The 13,616-nt window shown below is 41.2% G+C and overlaps 1 protein-coding gene across 1 annotated transcript in view; it reads left to right on the forward strand.

Moving 5' to 3' along the window:
• The window catches only part of LOC141059313 (uncharacterized), a 120,323-nt gene extending 111,389 nt beyond the window's left edge, over positions 1–8,934 (forward strand). Inside the window, 1 exon segment of the mRNA XM_073555640.1 lies at positions 7,092–8,934. Coding sequence (XP_073411741.1) covers positions 7,092–8,881 — 1,790 coding nt within the window. The 3' untranslated portion in view covers positions 8,882–8,934.
• Positions 8,935–13,616: the final 4,682 nt, after the last annotated feature.

Here is a 13,616-nt window from a genome sequence, read left to right on the forward strand (position 1 = left end):
TAAGAGAATTTTCCTGATTTACCCATCAAAGATGGATATGGACAGAGACAAGATGGCGGAGAGGATAATACACCTCACTCTAGAGATCCTCTTCCGGCTTACTGGAGAGGTGAGAGATTCTGATGACGTCACATTACATCATTCTTATCTATGGGAATAACAGATGGACAGAACTGGAGAGGTGAGGACTCTGGAAATGTCTGTAGTGAGATTTATTAATGTGTCTCTCCATAACCAGGATTACACAGTAGTGAAGAAGACCTCTAGTGAGCGCTGTCAGGACCCTGTGTCTGAGGGAAGACCCCTGAGCCCAATCACGGGGCCTCCACCTCACCCCCTGATGTATGAGGGCATCAATCACCAGGAGATCCTAGAGCTCACCTACAAGATGATTGAGCTGCTGACTGGAGAGGTGACAGTGCTGGGAATGCTGGGACATTATACAGTAACGCTATGGAGGGATCAGGGGATGACGGTATCATTGTATGTGTCAGGTTCCTCTAAGGTGTCAGGATGTCGCTATCTATTTCTCCATGGAGGAGTGGGAGTATTTAGAAGGTCACAAAGATCTGTACAAGGATGTCATGATGGAGGTTCCCCAGCCCCTCACATCACCAGGTAATAGACAGGACTAAATACACACGGCCTCTAATTATCTGCATGTAAAGAATGAATTCAGTCCCTGTATGTGTTTCCTCCAGATCTATCCAGTAAGAGGACAACACCAGAGAGATGTCCCCGTCCTCTTCTTTTGCAGGACTATAAACAAGAAGATCCCAATGTTCCTCAGGATCATCAGGTAGATGGAGAGAAGGTGTCATGAGATCTCCCCTATGATGTGTAGACAGCTGTGAAGGTCTTGTGCTCAGTCTTGTTTTATCCACCAGTATTTTATGTTTTATACTTGTGTAATAAGAACGGTGGAGATGGCAGGATTAGAGCTGATCATAGATGTGACTTCTCCATCTGTCTGTGACTTTTACAATATTTGTTTCAGGGTGAAGATCTGACCCATATTAATACTACAGAGACATATGTGAGGGGTGATGAGCGGTGTAAAGAGGAGATTCCTACATATGACTACCCAGGTGAGTAGTAACCGCTAAAAGCAAAGTCACAGATTCTTCTCAGTCACTGTCTATGGCTGCTTTATCGGTGGTGTAGTTCGGCTGTATTACTATGTTCACCATTTTCTCTCCCAACTACAACATTCTCTTCCACCCAAAACTGTTCTAATGACTTTGGACATTGAAAGCCCTTTTCTATAGAACTTACCACTTGGAAGATCCACCTATCCTTTGGGATTAGAAGACTCTGACGGTTACCTGCCCAGATCTGTAAACTACAAAGCCAGAAGACAGCGTATGTAGAATGCGCTGAAAAGATAGAAAATGACTTGAAGAAAGGTATTATGATTGGTCTGTAAGAGAAAGCGGAGGGTAATGATGCTGTTGGCTTCCTAGATCCCTGATATCTTATTGGATGAATCTACCTTCTCTCCCTTCTGTGCTGCTGAATGTCTCATATGGTCCCTACAAGACCAGGTCCAGTCTTTCTGGGCAAACTTCGCTTTTATGATCAACAACATTAGGGTGGTTTCACACGTCCTGATATTTCCGGTACAGGAAAAAATGGTACCGGAGATATCAGTGTCCGTGTGTCCGTATGTGTAGTACATGTGGCATCCGTGTTACGCATCAGGACCACATGGACGGTCACTGGTGAACAGCACTACAGTAAGCACTGTTCCCCGGCTGCTGGTGCTGAAGCCGGCTTTCCTTCCTCTGCCGCGATCAGCATGAGTAGAGGAGAGTGAATGAATTTGAAACTGAACTCCTGTGACCTTTGTACCATGGGAGAATAGAAGTGATGAGGTCACTGGGGCAGAGCTTGTACTGCCGTAACCTCATCACTTGCAATTTCTCACGGTACTGAGGTCATAGGAGTTCAGGCCAGCAGCGAGTGCAGGCTCAGTAATGTCACCGCTAGTTACTGAGCCTGCACCCGCTGCTTCTCATTCATTCCCTAGTAGTTTACAGCCGGGGCGATCGCATTAGCACCGCTCCGGTTGTAAACTTATTAACCCCCCAGATATAGATTACAGCGAGGGACTGAATGCTGAATTTTTTTTCAGGAGATCGAGGGCGTTGCCTGCATTAGGAGTATAATAAAGATGGGAAACTGTGTTTTTGGTTTTATTTCATTAAAATACTTTTTTGTAGGTGTGTGTGTTTATTTAACACTTTCAGTACTATAGGATTAGTAAGGAATAGGTGTCTTATTGACACCTCTCCATTACTAAGCTGGGCTTAATGTCACCTTACAATTAACCCCCCATTACCCCACTTGCCACCACTACAGGGCAAGTGGGAAGAACTGGGAAAAGCACCCGAATTGGCGCATCTTTTCTGGGCAGCTGCGGGCTGCTGTTTTTAGGCTTGAGAGGGCCAAAATCCATGGCCGCTTACCAGCCTGAGAATAGCAGCCCGCATCTGTAAGTTTTGTCTGGTTGGTTTATTAAAGAAAGGGGGGGAACCCATGTCTGGTTTTTCACTCATTCATTCTCCCCGCTCGCTGGCAGAGCAAGGGAGAATAATGACAGACGCGTTCAGCACCAGCCGCCGGGGAACAGTAGCTTATAGTAGCGCTACTTCCCCGGTGGCTGTCCGTTTACTGCCCTCCATGTACACATGTGCGGCAGGTGTTGCAGTCTGTGTGTCCATGAGAAAACAGACATGTCTGCGTGTTTTGCACAAGGACACACGGTCCGTGAAAAAACACACACATGTACATAGACCCATTCATTTGAATGGGTCTACGTGTGTCATTGTCTCCGGTACGTGAGAAAACTGTCACCACACATACCGGAGACACTGACCTGTGAAAGGGGACTTAAATGTGCAATGAGGCCAAGTGTGAATTTCTGTACAATAACAACAGAGTTTCCCTTTATCCTGACTTTTCAATTTGTATTAAAACGAACAAATTTCAAGGAGGATTGTGATAAACTGCATAAACCCTTTATACCTGAGCCATGATATATCTCTAAGCTGTGCATGGCTGATGGCCGTGATATACATTTATTCACACCTGAGCTCAACATATTCCACAAGAAGGTATATCATGTGGAAAAAAAGAGAAAATATTGATTGTTAAAAAATGATTCTTTATTAAATATTATTAAAAGGAGAACTTAAAAAGACAGGGCAAAAGGCCTCCAAAAAAAAAAAAAGAAAGGGGGATAGGCTGCGGCAAAACAGTATAAAATGATGTAAAAAAATAATAATACACACACAATAATAACCCTGTGGATTGAAATATAAATACAAAAATGGTTCTTGCATGCAAAACTAATAATAATAATTCCTGCCAGAGTCAGTGCACCATAGTAGATGACAATGAACACATTGCTTGTTACTACTAGGTTTTGCCAAAAAGGCAATATTGCACGTTGCCCGTACAGCTGTGGAAAAAGTAGATGTAAATTTCCATCTACTTTTTCCACAGCTGTACGGGCAACGTGCAATATTGCCTTTTTGGCAAAACCTAGTAGTAACAAGCAATGTGTTCATTGTCATCTACTATGGTGCACTGACTCTGGCAGGAATTATTATTATTATTAGTTTTGCTTGCAAGAACCATTTTTGTATTTATATTTCAATCCACAGGGTTATTATTGTGTGTGTATTATTATTTTTTTACATCATTTTATACTGTTTTGCCGCAGCCTATCCCCCTTTCTTTTTTTTTTTTTGGAGGCCTTTTGCCCTGTCTTTTTAAGTTCTCCTTTTAATAATATTTAATAAAGAATCATTTTTTAACAATCAATATTTTCTCTGTTTTTTCCACATGATATACCTTCTTGTGGAATATGTTGAGCTCAGTATTGAAGTGACTTTGCCTTTCTAAAAAAGGACTATGAGATTTATTTATTCACGCCTGCAGGAGATGTGTTGGCATGGCTCGAGCCCTGGTTTCATGGATTCACTCCACGTCATAAATTCCATTATGTTTTCAATCCTAAGAAATTCGGAGCACTAATACTTTCTCTACTCTTCTGGTCAGGACTCACAGTAGCTCCAATAGTCCACCATAAATGAGTGCAGCTCTGGTTTAGTGTTGGTGTTCTCCCTTCATATTTATGTCTTTTTTACCTGTTCGTTCTGTATGATAGTTTGATTGTGGTGGGATTGTCCTGTGCCACTTATGTGAGTCTGTAACTCCCTGATAGTCTTAAAAAAAAGCTCTCCATCGCTTCTTCCAAATGCCTAAGATCTAAATTTAAAGTGAATCTGTCAGAAGGATTGTACACAGTAACCAACAGACAGTGTCAGGTCAGCGTCTTTATACTGATTACATAGTTACCTGGATTGAAGAAATCCGTCTTGTGGTTGTTGTTTAATCTTTATTTGTAGTTTTCAATTATTGAGATTCTCGTGCTCTGGTGTGGGGCTGTGGGCAGGGCCGTGGGTGGGGCTCTATGTGGTGCTCTGCTATTCATCTGTGTTGGCTTATGACAGGTTACTGATCCGTCAGTGACCTGCCCCCTAGTTTACATAATGCATACAATAGTGTTGATATTATTATTGATAATGCCTATAATATTGTGTCTATTGTGAGGCTGAGAAAAAAAATACATCCATCAAAATGACACCGGCGGCGCTTATCCAGTAGCATCTATCTGTTACTTATAGATTCTACTGCGCAGGCGCCGCCATCGCCGTTGACATTTTTCTGGATGTAATTTTTTTCTAAGCCTCACAGTAGCCACAATATTATAGGCATTATCAGCAATAATATCATCGCTATTATATGCATTATGTAAAAATGGGGGGCAGGTCACTGAGGGATCAGTAACCTGTCATAAGCCAATACAGATGCATATGTAATGAAAGCACCACATAAAGCCCCGCCCACAGTCCACCCACAGCCCCGCCCCAGAGCACGAGAATCTCATTAGCTGAAAACTACAAATACAGATTAAACAAGAACCACAAGGCGGATTTCATCACCAGGTCTCATTATAATCAGTATAACAGCCCTGACCTGACACTGTCTGTAGATTACTGTGCACAATCCTGCTGACAGGTTCACTTTAAGACATCTCAGCTCTGCACTGTTATACACAGTTCTCTTTAAATGTGTAATATTTCTTCTTGAAACTCATCTGACAGAAAATTTTGGACCTTACGATAGTTTAGATTGTGAAGTCACCGGGCCCCATACTCTAGTTACCCTAGAGAGGTTTCACCACTAGTTACTCATTTATTACTGATGAAGACTGTTGGGTTTGATCATTTCAGTAGATGTGTTATTGTCTATAGTCACAAGTCACAGTTTTTTATTGCATTAGTTAGTGTCCAAAATACTCTGATTTAACCTCTTCCCGCAGCCAGTTTTGTGTTCCTAATCAGGCCCCATTTTTAAAATCTGACGTGTCACTTTATGTGGTGATAACTTTGGAATTCTTCACAAAGGATAATAGAAAACAAATGGATCTTGCAAGTTATTTTCCAACTTTGCACAATACTCTATATATGGTTGTACACTACTGTCTGTGCACATGGCAGTGTTCAGAAGGGAAGGAGCGCCATTTAGCTATTTGAATGCAGATTTTGCAGGAATAGTTTGCAGACACAATGTATTGGGAGCACTGTTCTTGGTCACCTGGCAACTCAAGAGATGTCCACCATGAACATGCTTGGTACTATCTTCTCTACTTTCCATACCTCAAGGATTGCCTTGCTCATGGCCCTTTAACACCCTTACATGGATCTGGACTTACACTGGGACCCCTAGGCTTGGACCATGGTGTTACCTGCTACTCTGTGGTATTAGATAGTAAGAAGAATAGCCAGGTATCTGGGTCAGAACCAGAAGGACAGAATCAGAAGACACAAGAGTAGTCAGTAAATGGGCCACGGTCACAACAGGAAACAAATACACAAGCCACGAACTGAGTACAGAGGACTGAACCAGAGGAGAGCAACGCTGTATCTGGCAGATTCCGGCCATATGCTTTGAGCTTTAGTAGGGTGCGGTACTTTCCAGTCGGCTGAAGTAGGGAGCAGATTACTCCAGCTGGACAACAGGAACAGATCCCAGATGAGATTGGACTCACCATATGCAGAAGCCCTAATATAACTAAATGACAGAAAAACAGAATAGTTGAAATCCCCATAAAGTGATTCCATTTTATAAATTAATTCACTGAGGGTTATAATCTATAGGAGAAGTGAATATTTTGACTCCACAGCCACTTTCCAGAAATTAACATGCAGTTGATGTTGGAGAGTGAAAATTTCACATTTGCCATTTTATTACCCAACACAAAGTGCCCAGATTGTGCTCCAGGAGACACACACCGCAAATTAAGTGGTTTCTTCTCACTATAATATTGCTAAATACAGGGATCCTAAATGTTGTTTGAGCACACTGCAAGACTCAGAAGTGAGATTGTATATTGTTGGATTGGTTTCTAGAAACCTTGTTGCTTTTCAACAGCCTTTGAGCCACTAATAGTGTGGGAACCGCTGTTTTTCCATTGACAGATGATGGACCTGAGTGGGGACTTGTTTTTTGTGAGATGAGAATTAGTATTATTTTCAATTACATAACATTGATTGGTTTCTTTTTATTCCGTATTTGGGAGGCAGAATGAACAAACAGTTGAACACCACACACTACTGGTTCATCCAACAAGGTTTTCTATTAGACTGTCAACTGTCATTGTCTTGATAAATAAAGTTTTTTACATAGCTTGCCATTTTTATGGACAATTTAAGTAGAAATGTTCAAAAATATAAAACTCAAGGATATTTTATTAAAAAATAATATTGTTTTTATCTTAGCAGACTGTACCAGCAGATCAGAGGGACAGCTTACATCTTCAGTTTTTAAATCTGATGATCTTGAGATCCTACAAGATACAACTGAAGTGATTGGTGTTACTCCCGATATACTATCATCCATTCACAGCAAAGATCTGTCATCTGATCCTATGAAACAGGTCCCATCTTCTGATTCATTACCGACTACTAAGGAAAATGAAAGTCACAAAAGAGGCATTAAAAAGCAAACTGCTCCTAAAGCGAAGAAGTCATTTTCATGTTCAGAATGTGGGAAATATTTTACACTGAAATCACATTTTGTTAAACACCAAAGAACTCACACAGTGGAGAAGCCTTTTTCCTGTTCAGAATGTGGGAAATATTTTACCAAGAAATGTAATCTTGTTTTGCATCTAAGAAGACACACAGGGGAGAAGCCTTTTTCATGTTCAGAATGTGGGAAATGTTTTATCCGGAAATCGATTCTTGATAGCCACCAGAGAACTCACACAGGGGAGAAGCCTTTTTCCTGTTCAGAATGTGGGAAATGTTTTAACAATAAATCAGATTGTGTCCGGCACCAGAGAACCCACACAGGGGAGAAGCCTTTTTCATGTTCAGAATGTAGGAAATTTTTTAACCAAAAAGTGCATCTTGATCGCCACCAGAGAACTCACACAGGAGAAAAGCACTTTTCATGTTCAGAATGTATGAAATGTTTTAATCAGAAATCAGATTTGGATCGCCACCAGAGAACTCACACAGGGAAGAAGCCTTTTTCCTGTTCAAAATGTGGTAAATGTTTTAACCGGAAATCGGTTCTTGATAGCCACCAGAGAGGTCACACAGGGGAGAAGCCTTTTTCCTGTTCCGAATGTGGGAAATGTTTTAATTGGAAAGAGCATCTTGTTAGACATCAGAGCAGTCACACAGGGGAGAAGCCTTTTTCATGTTCAGAATGTGGGAAATGTTTTGCACATAAATCACATTTTGTTAACCACCAGAGAACTCACACAGGGGAGAAGCCTTTTTGCTGTTCAGTATGTGGGAAATGTTTCAACAATAAATCAGATTGTGTCCGGCACCAGAGAACCCACACAGGGGAGAAGCCTTTTTCATGTTCAGAATGTAGGAAATTTTTTAACCAAAAAGTGCATCTTGATCGCCACCAGAGAACTCACACAGGAGAAAAGCACTTTTCATGTTCAGAATGTATGAAATGTTTTAATCAGAAATCAGATTTGGATCGCCACCAGAGAACTCACACAGGGAAGAAGCCTTTTTCCTGTTCAAAATGTGGTAAATGTTTTAACCGGAAATCGGTTCTTGATAGCCACCAGAGAGGTCACACAGGGGAGAAGCCTTTTTCCTGTTCCGAATGTGGGAAATGTTTTAATTGGAAAGAGCATCTTGTTAGACATCAGAGCAGTCACACAGGGGAGAAGCCTTTTTCATGTTCAGAATGTGGGAAATGTTTTGCACATAAATCACATTTTGTTAACCACCAGAGAACTCACACAGGGGAGAAGCCTTTTTGCTGTTCAGTATGTGGGAAATGTTTCAACAATAAATCAGATTGTGTCCGGCACCAGAGAACCCACACAGGGGAGAAGCCTTTTTCATGTTCAGAATGTAGGAAATTTTTTAACCAAAAAGTGCATCTTGATCGCCACCAGAGAACTCACACAGGAGAAAAGCACTTTTCATGTTCAGAATGTATGAAATGTTTTAATCAGAAATCAGATTTGGATCACCACTAGAGAACTCACACAGGGAAGAAGCCTTTTTCCTGTTCAGAATGTGGTAAAGGTTTTAATCAGAAACCGGTTCTTGATAGCCACCAGAGAGTCCACAAAGGGGAGAAGCCTTTTTCCTGTTCCGAATGTGGGAAATGTTTTAATTGGAAAGAGCATCTTGTTAGACATCAGAGCAGTCACACAGGGAAGAAGCTTTTTTCCTGTTCAAAATGTGGGAAATGTTTTAACTGGAAAGCATATCTTGTTAGACATCTGAGCAGTCACACAGAGGAGAAGCCTTTTTCATTTTCTTAATGTGGGAAATATTTTACTTGGAAATCAACTGTTAATAAACATCAGAGATGTCACATAGGGGAGAAGTCTTTTTTTATATTCAGAATGTTGAAATCATTTTAACCAAATTTGGATCTTCTTAACCCCTTCACTACCAAGGGTGGTTTGCACGTTAACTCCCGGGCCAATTTTTACAATTCTGACCACTGTCCCTTTATGAGGTCATAACTCTGAAACGCTTCCATGGATCCCGGTGATTCTGACAATGTTTTCTCGTGACATATTGTACTTCATGTTAGTGGTAAAATTTCATTCAAATAACTTGCGTTTATTTGTGAAAAAAACGGAAATTTGGCGAAAATTTTGAAAATTTCGCAATTTTCCAACTTTGAATTTTTATGCCCTTAAATCACAGCGATACGGCACACAAAAAACTTAATAAATAACATTTCCCACATGTTTACTTTACATCAGCACAATTTTGGAACCAAAATTTTTTTTTGTTAGGAAGTTATAAGGGTTAAAAATTGACCAGCGATTTCTCATTTTTGCAACACCATTTTATTTTTAGGGACCACATCACATTTGAAGCCACTTTGAGGGGTCTATATGATAGAAAATACCCAAAAGAGACACCATTCTAAAAACTGCACCCCTTAAGGTGCTTAAAACCACATTCAAGAAGTTTATTAACGCTTTAGGTGCGTCACAGGAATTTTTTGAATATTTAAAAAAAAAATGAACATTTAACTTTTTTTCACAAAAAAAATACTTCAGGTTCAATTTTCTTTATTTTACCAAGGGTAACAGGAGAAATTGGACTGCAAAAGTTATTGTGCAATTTGTCCTGAGTATGCTGATACCTGATATGTGGGGGGGAACCACTGTTTCGGCGCATGGCAGGCCTCAGTAGGGAAGGAGCACCGTTTGACTTTTTCAATGCAAAATTGGCTGGAATTCAGATCGGACGCCATGTCGCGTTTGGAGAGCCCCTGATGTACCTAAACAGTGGAAACCCCCCCAAGTGACCCCATTTTGGAAACTAGACCGCCCAAGGAACTTATCTAGATATGTGGTGAGAACTTTGAACCCACAAGGGCTTCACAGAAGTTTATAACGTACAGAGGTACAATTAAAAAATCATATTTTTCCACAAAAATGATCTTTTCACCCCCAATTTTTATTTTTCCAAGGGTAACAGGACCATAAAAGTTATTGTGCAATTTGTCCTGAGTACGCTGATACCCCATATGTGGGTGTAAATGACTATTTGGGCGCATAGCAGAGCTCGGAAGGGAAGCAGCGCCATTTGACGTTTTTGGCTAGAATTGAGATCGGACACCATGTCGCGATTGGAAAACCCCTGATGTACCAAAACAGTGGAAACCCCCCACACATGACACCATTTTGGAATCTAGACCCCCCAAGGAACTTATCTAGATGTGTGGTGAGAACTTTGAACCCCCAAGGGCTTCACAGAAGTTTATAACGCCCGGGCGTGAAAATAAAAAAATCGTATTTTTTCCACAAACATCATCTTTTAGTCCCCATTTTTTTTATTTTCCCAAGGGTAACAGGAGAAATTGGACCCCAAAAGTTGTCCAATTTGTCCTGAGTACGCTGACACCCCATATGTGGGAGAAAACTACTGTATGGGGACAAGTCGGGGATCGGAAGGGAAGTAGTGACGTTTTGGAATGCAGACTTTGATGGCATGGTCTGCGGGTGTCATGTTGCTTTTGGAGAGCCCCTGATGTATCTAAACAGTGGAAACCCCCCACACGTGACCCCATTTTGGAAACTAGACCCCCTAATGAACTTATCTAGATGTGTGGTGAGCACTTTGAACCCCCAGTGCTTCACAGAAGTTTATAACGACCGGGCGTGAAAATAAAAATATCGTATTTTTTCAACAAACATCATCTTTTAGTCCCCATTTTTTTTATTTTCCCAAGGGTAACAGGAGAAATTGGACCCCAAAAGTTGTTGTCCAATTTGTCCTGAGTACGCTGATACCTCATATGTGGGAGAAAACTTCTGTATGGGCACACGTCAGGGCTCGGAAGGGAAGTAGTGACGTTTTGGAATGCAGACTTTGATGGATTGGTCTGCGGGTGTCATGTGGGTTTGGAGAGCCCCTGATGTACCTAAACTATTGAAACTCCCCACAAGTGACCCCATTTTGGAAACTAGACCCCCCACGGAACTTATCTAGATGTGTGGTGAGCACTTTGAACCCCCAAGTGCTTCACAGAAGTTTATAACGCCTGGGCGTGAAAATAAAAAAATCATTTTTTTCCGCAAAAATTATATTTTTGCCCCCAATTTTTTATTTTCCTAAGGGTAACAGGAGAAATTGGACCCCAAAAGTTGTTTTGTAATTTGTCCTGAGTAGGCTGATACCCCATATGTGGGGGTAAAACACTGTTTGGGCGCATGGCAGAGCTTGGAAGGGAAGGAGCACCATTTGACTTTTTCAACGCAGAATTGGCTGGAATTGAGATCAGACGCCATGTTGCCTTTGGAGAGCACCTGATGTGCCCAAACAGTGGAAATTCCCCAATTATAACTCCAACCCTAACCCCAACACACTCCTAACCCTAACCCTAGCCCTAACCCTAATGGGAAAATGGAAATAAATACATTTTCTTTTAGTTTTATTATTTTTCCCTAACTAAGGGGGTGATAACGGGGGGTTTGATTTACTATTTATGGCGGTTTTTATGTTTGGCGGCTGTCAGACGCTTTTTATTGTAAAAATAGTTTTTGCATCACCACATATTGAGAGCTATAATTTTTCCGTATTTTGACCCACTGAGTCATGTGAGGTCTTATTTTTTGCGGGACGAGTTGACGTTTTTATTGGTACCATTTTCGGGCACGTGACATTTTTTGATCGCTTTTTATTCCGATTTTTGGGACGCAGAATGAACAAAAACCAGCGTTTCATGAATTTCTTTTGGGGGGGGTGCGTTTACACCGTTCCGCGTGCGGTAAAATTGATAAAGCGGTTTTATTCTTCGGGTCAGTATGGTTACAATGTTACCTCATTTAGGTCGTTTTTTATGTTTTGTCGGTTTTTTGCAATGAAAACAATTTTATATAAAAAATAATTATTTTTGTATCGCTTTATTCTGCGAGCTATAACTTTTTTATTTTTTTGCAGATGACGCTGTATGGCAGCTCATTTTTTGCGGGATAAGATGACGTTTTCAGCGGTACCATGGATATTTATATGCGTCTTTTTGATCGCGCATTATTGCACTTTTTGTTCGGTGGTATGATAATAAATCATTATTTTTTGCTTCGTTTTTTATTTTTATTTTTTAAGGGGTTCGCTAAAGGGGTTAACTAATGGGACAGTTTTATAGGGCGGGTCGCTACGGACGCGGCGATACCAAATATGTGTACTTTTATTTTTTTTTATTTTTTCTTTTGAAAAAATGGATTTATTGGGGAATATTTTTTTTTTTTTACTAATTTATTTAGCGATTTTTTTAAAATTATTTTTAACACTTTTTTTTTTTTTTTTACTTTATTACCTTGTCCCAGGTGGGACATCACTGTCCTGTGACAGATTGCTGATCTGTCACATCACAGATCACTGTGACAGATCAGCAATCTGTCACAGGCAGTTCTGCAGACTTCCTCATGCCTGCACTTTGCAGGCAGTGAGGAAGTCAGCTCCCTACAGGCCCCTGAAGGCCCCCGTCGCCATCTTGGATCCGGGGGCCTGTAGGGAAAGAGCTCCCCGCAGCAGCGCTGCACATTGCGCTGCCGTGGGGGGCTCAGGGAAGCAAGGAGGGAGCCCCCTCCCTGCCGATGCTTTCCTTTAACCCCCGGTACACCGCGATCGCGTTTGATCGCGGTGTACAAGGGGTTAACGTGTCGGGGGCGGTCCGTGACTGCCCCTGACACATTGTGCCGGGTGTCAGCTGTGATAATCAGCTGACACCCGGCCGCGATCAGCGGCGCTCACCATGTGGGCGCCGCTGATCGCTGGGATGTAATATTCCGTCCATGGTAATTAGGTCCAGGGTCACATGGACGGAATATTGCGTCCCTTGTAGGTAAGGGGTTAAAGGGGTTGTCTCTTGTCATTACTCATGTATGCTAACAAAAGGAGAAAACTAAATTTTATTAATTCCAAGTGTAAAACTAAACGCATAATTCACCCCTGAAGGTTAGTCAGAAGGTGACTAACGTAAAAAACAAATACCTCATGTTTCAATGTATAGGGTGAAGTGACGTATACACACTCACTCATTTATACTTTGTGAGTTTATAAGCCACTCCAGTGTGAGGAATAGATAGTATGTGAAAACCCGTATAATTATTGTGTTTCCTCCTATAGGGACTGCCCTAGTTTGGTATAATAACAGCTGTCAGTTAGTAGTATGGACAAACTGTCTTAGACTAAACTCAGTTTTCCGACGGCCCAATATATACCACTCAGGGAAAACTTACCTGCTCCAAAGATCATTAGCAGCTTCTAACTAATGGCCATGCTGCGGTCTGTCAGGGAATGAGTGCAATATCATTATAAAGACTAGGGATATGTGCAGCCATAATGTCTGGGAGATCTGTGTTATTATTTAGTATGAATATGGAAACTATATCTGGAGCACTTGTGTTCCCTGAGTGGTATATACTGTATTTTCACAGACTATCTATTCCTGACTCTGGAGTGGATTATAAACTTACAAAGTATATAGTGTGAAGTCTAGGATATGTCTATATATTGCTAATTTTCTGA

The sequence above is a fragment of the Dendrobates tinctorius genome, unplaced genomic scaffold (assembly GCF_039654945.1).
Source record: "Dendrobates tinctorius isolate UK_male_01 unplaced genomic scaffold, ASM3965494v1 ptg000226l, whole genome shotgun sequence".
Taxonomy (NCBI): Eukaryota; Metazoa; Chordata; class Amphibia; order Anura; family Dendrobatidae; genus Dendrobates; species Dendrobates tinctorius.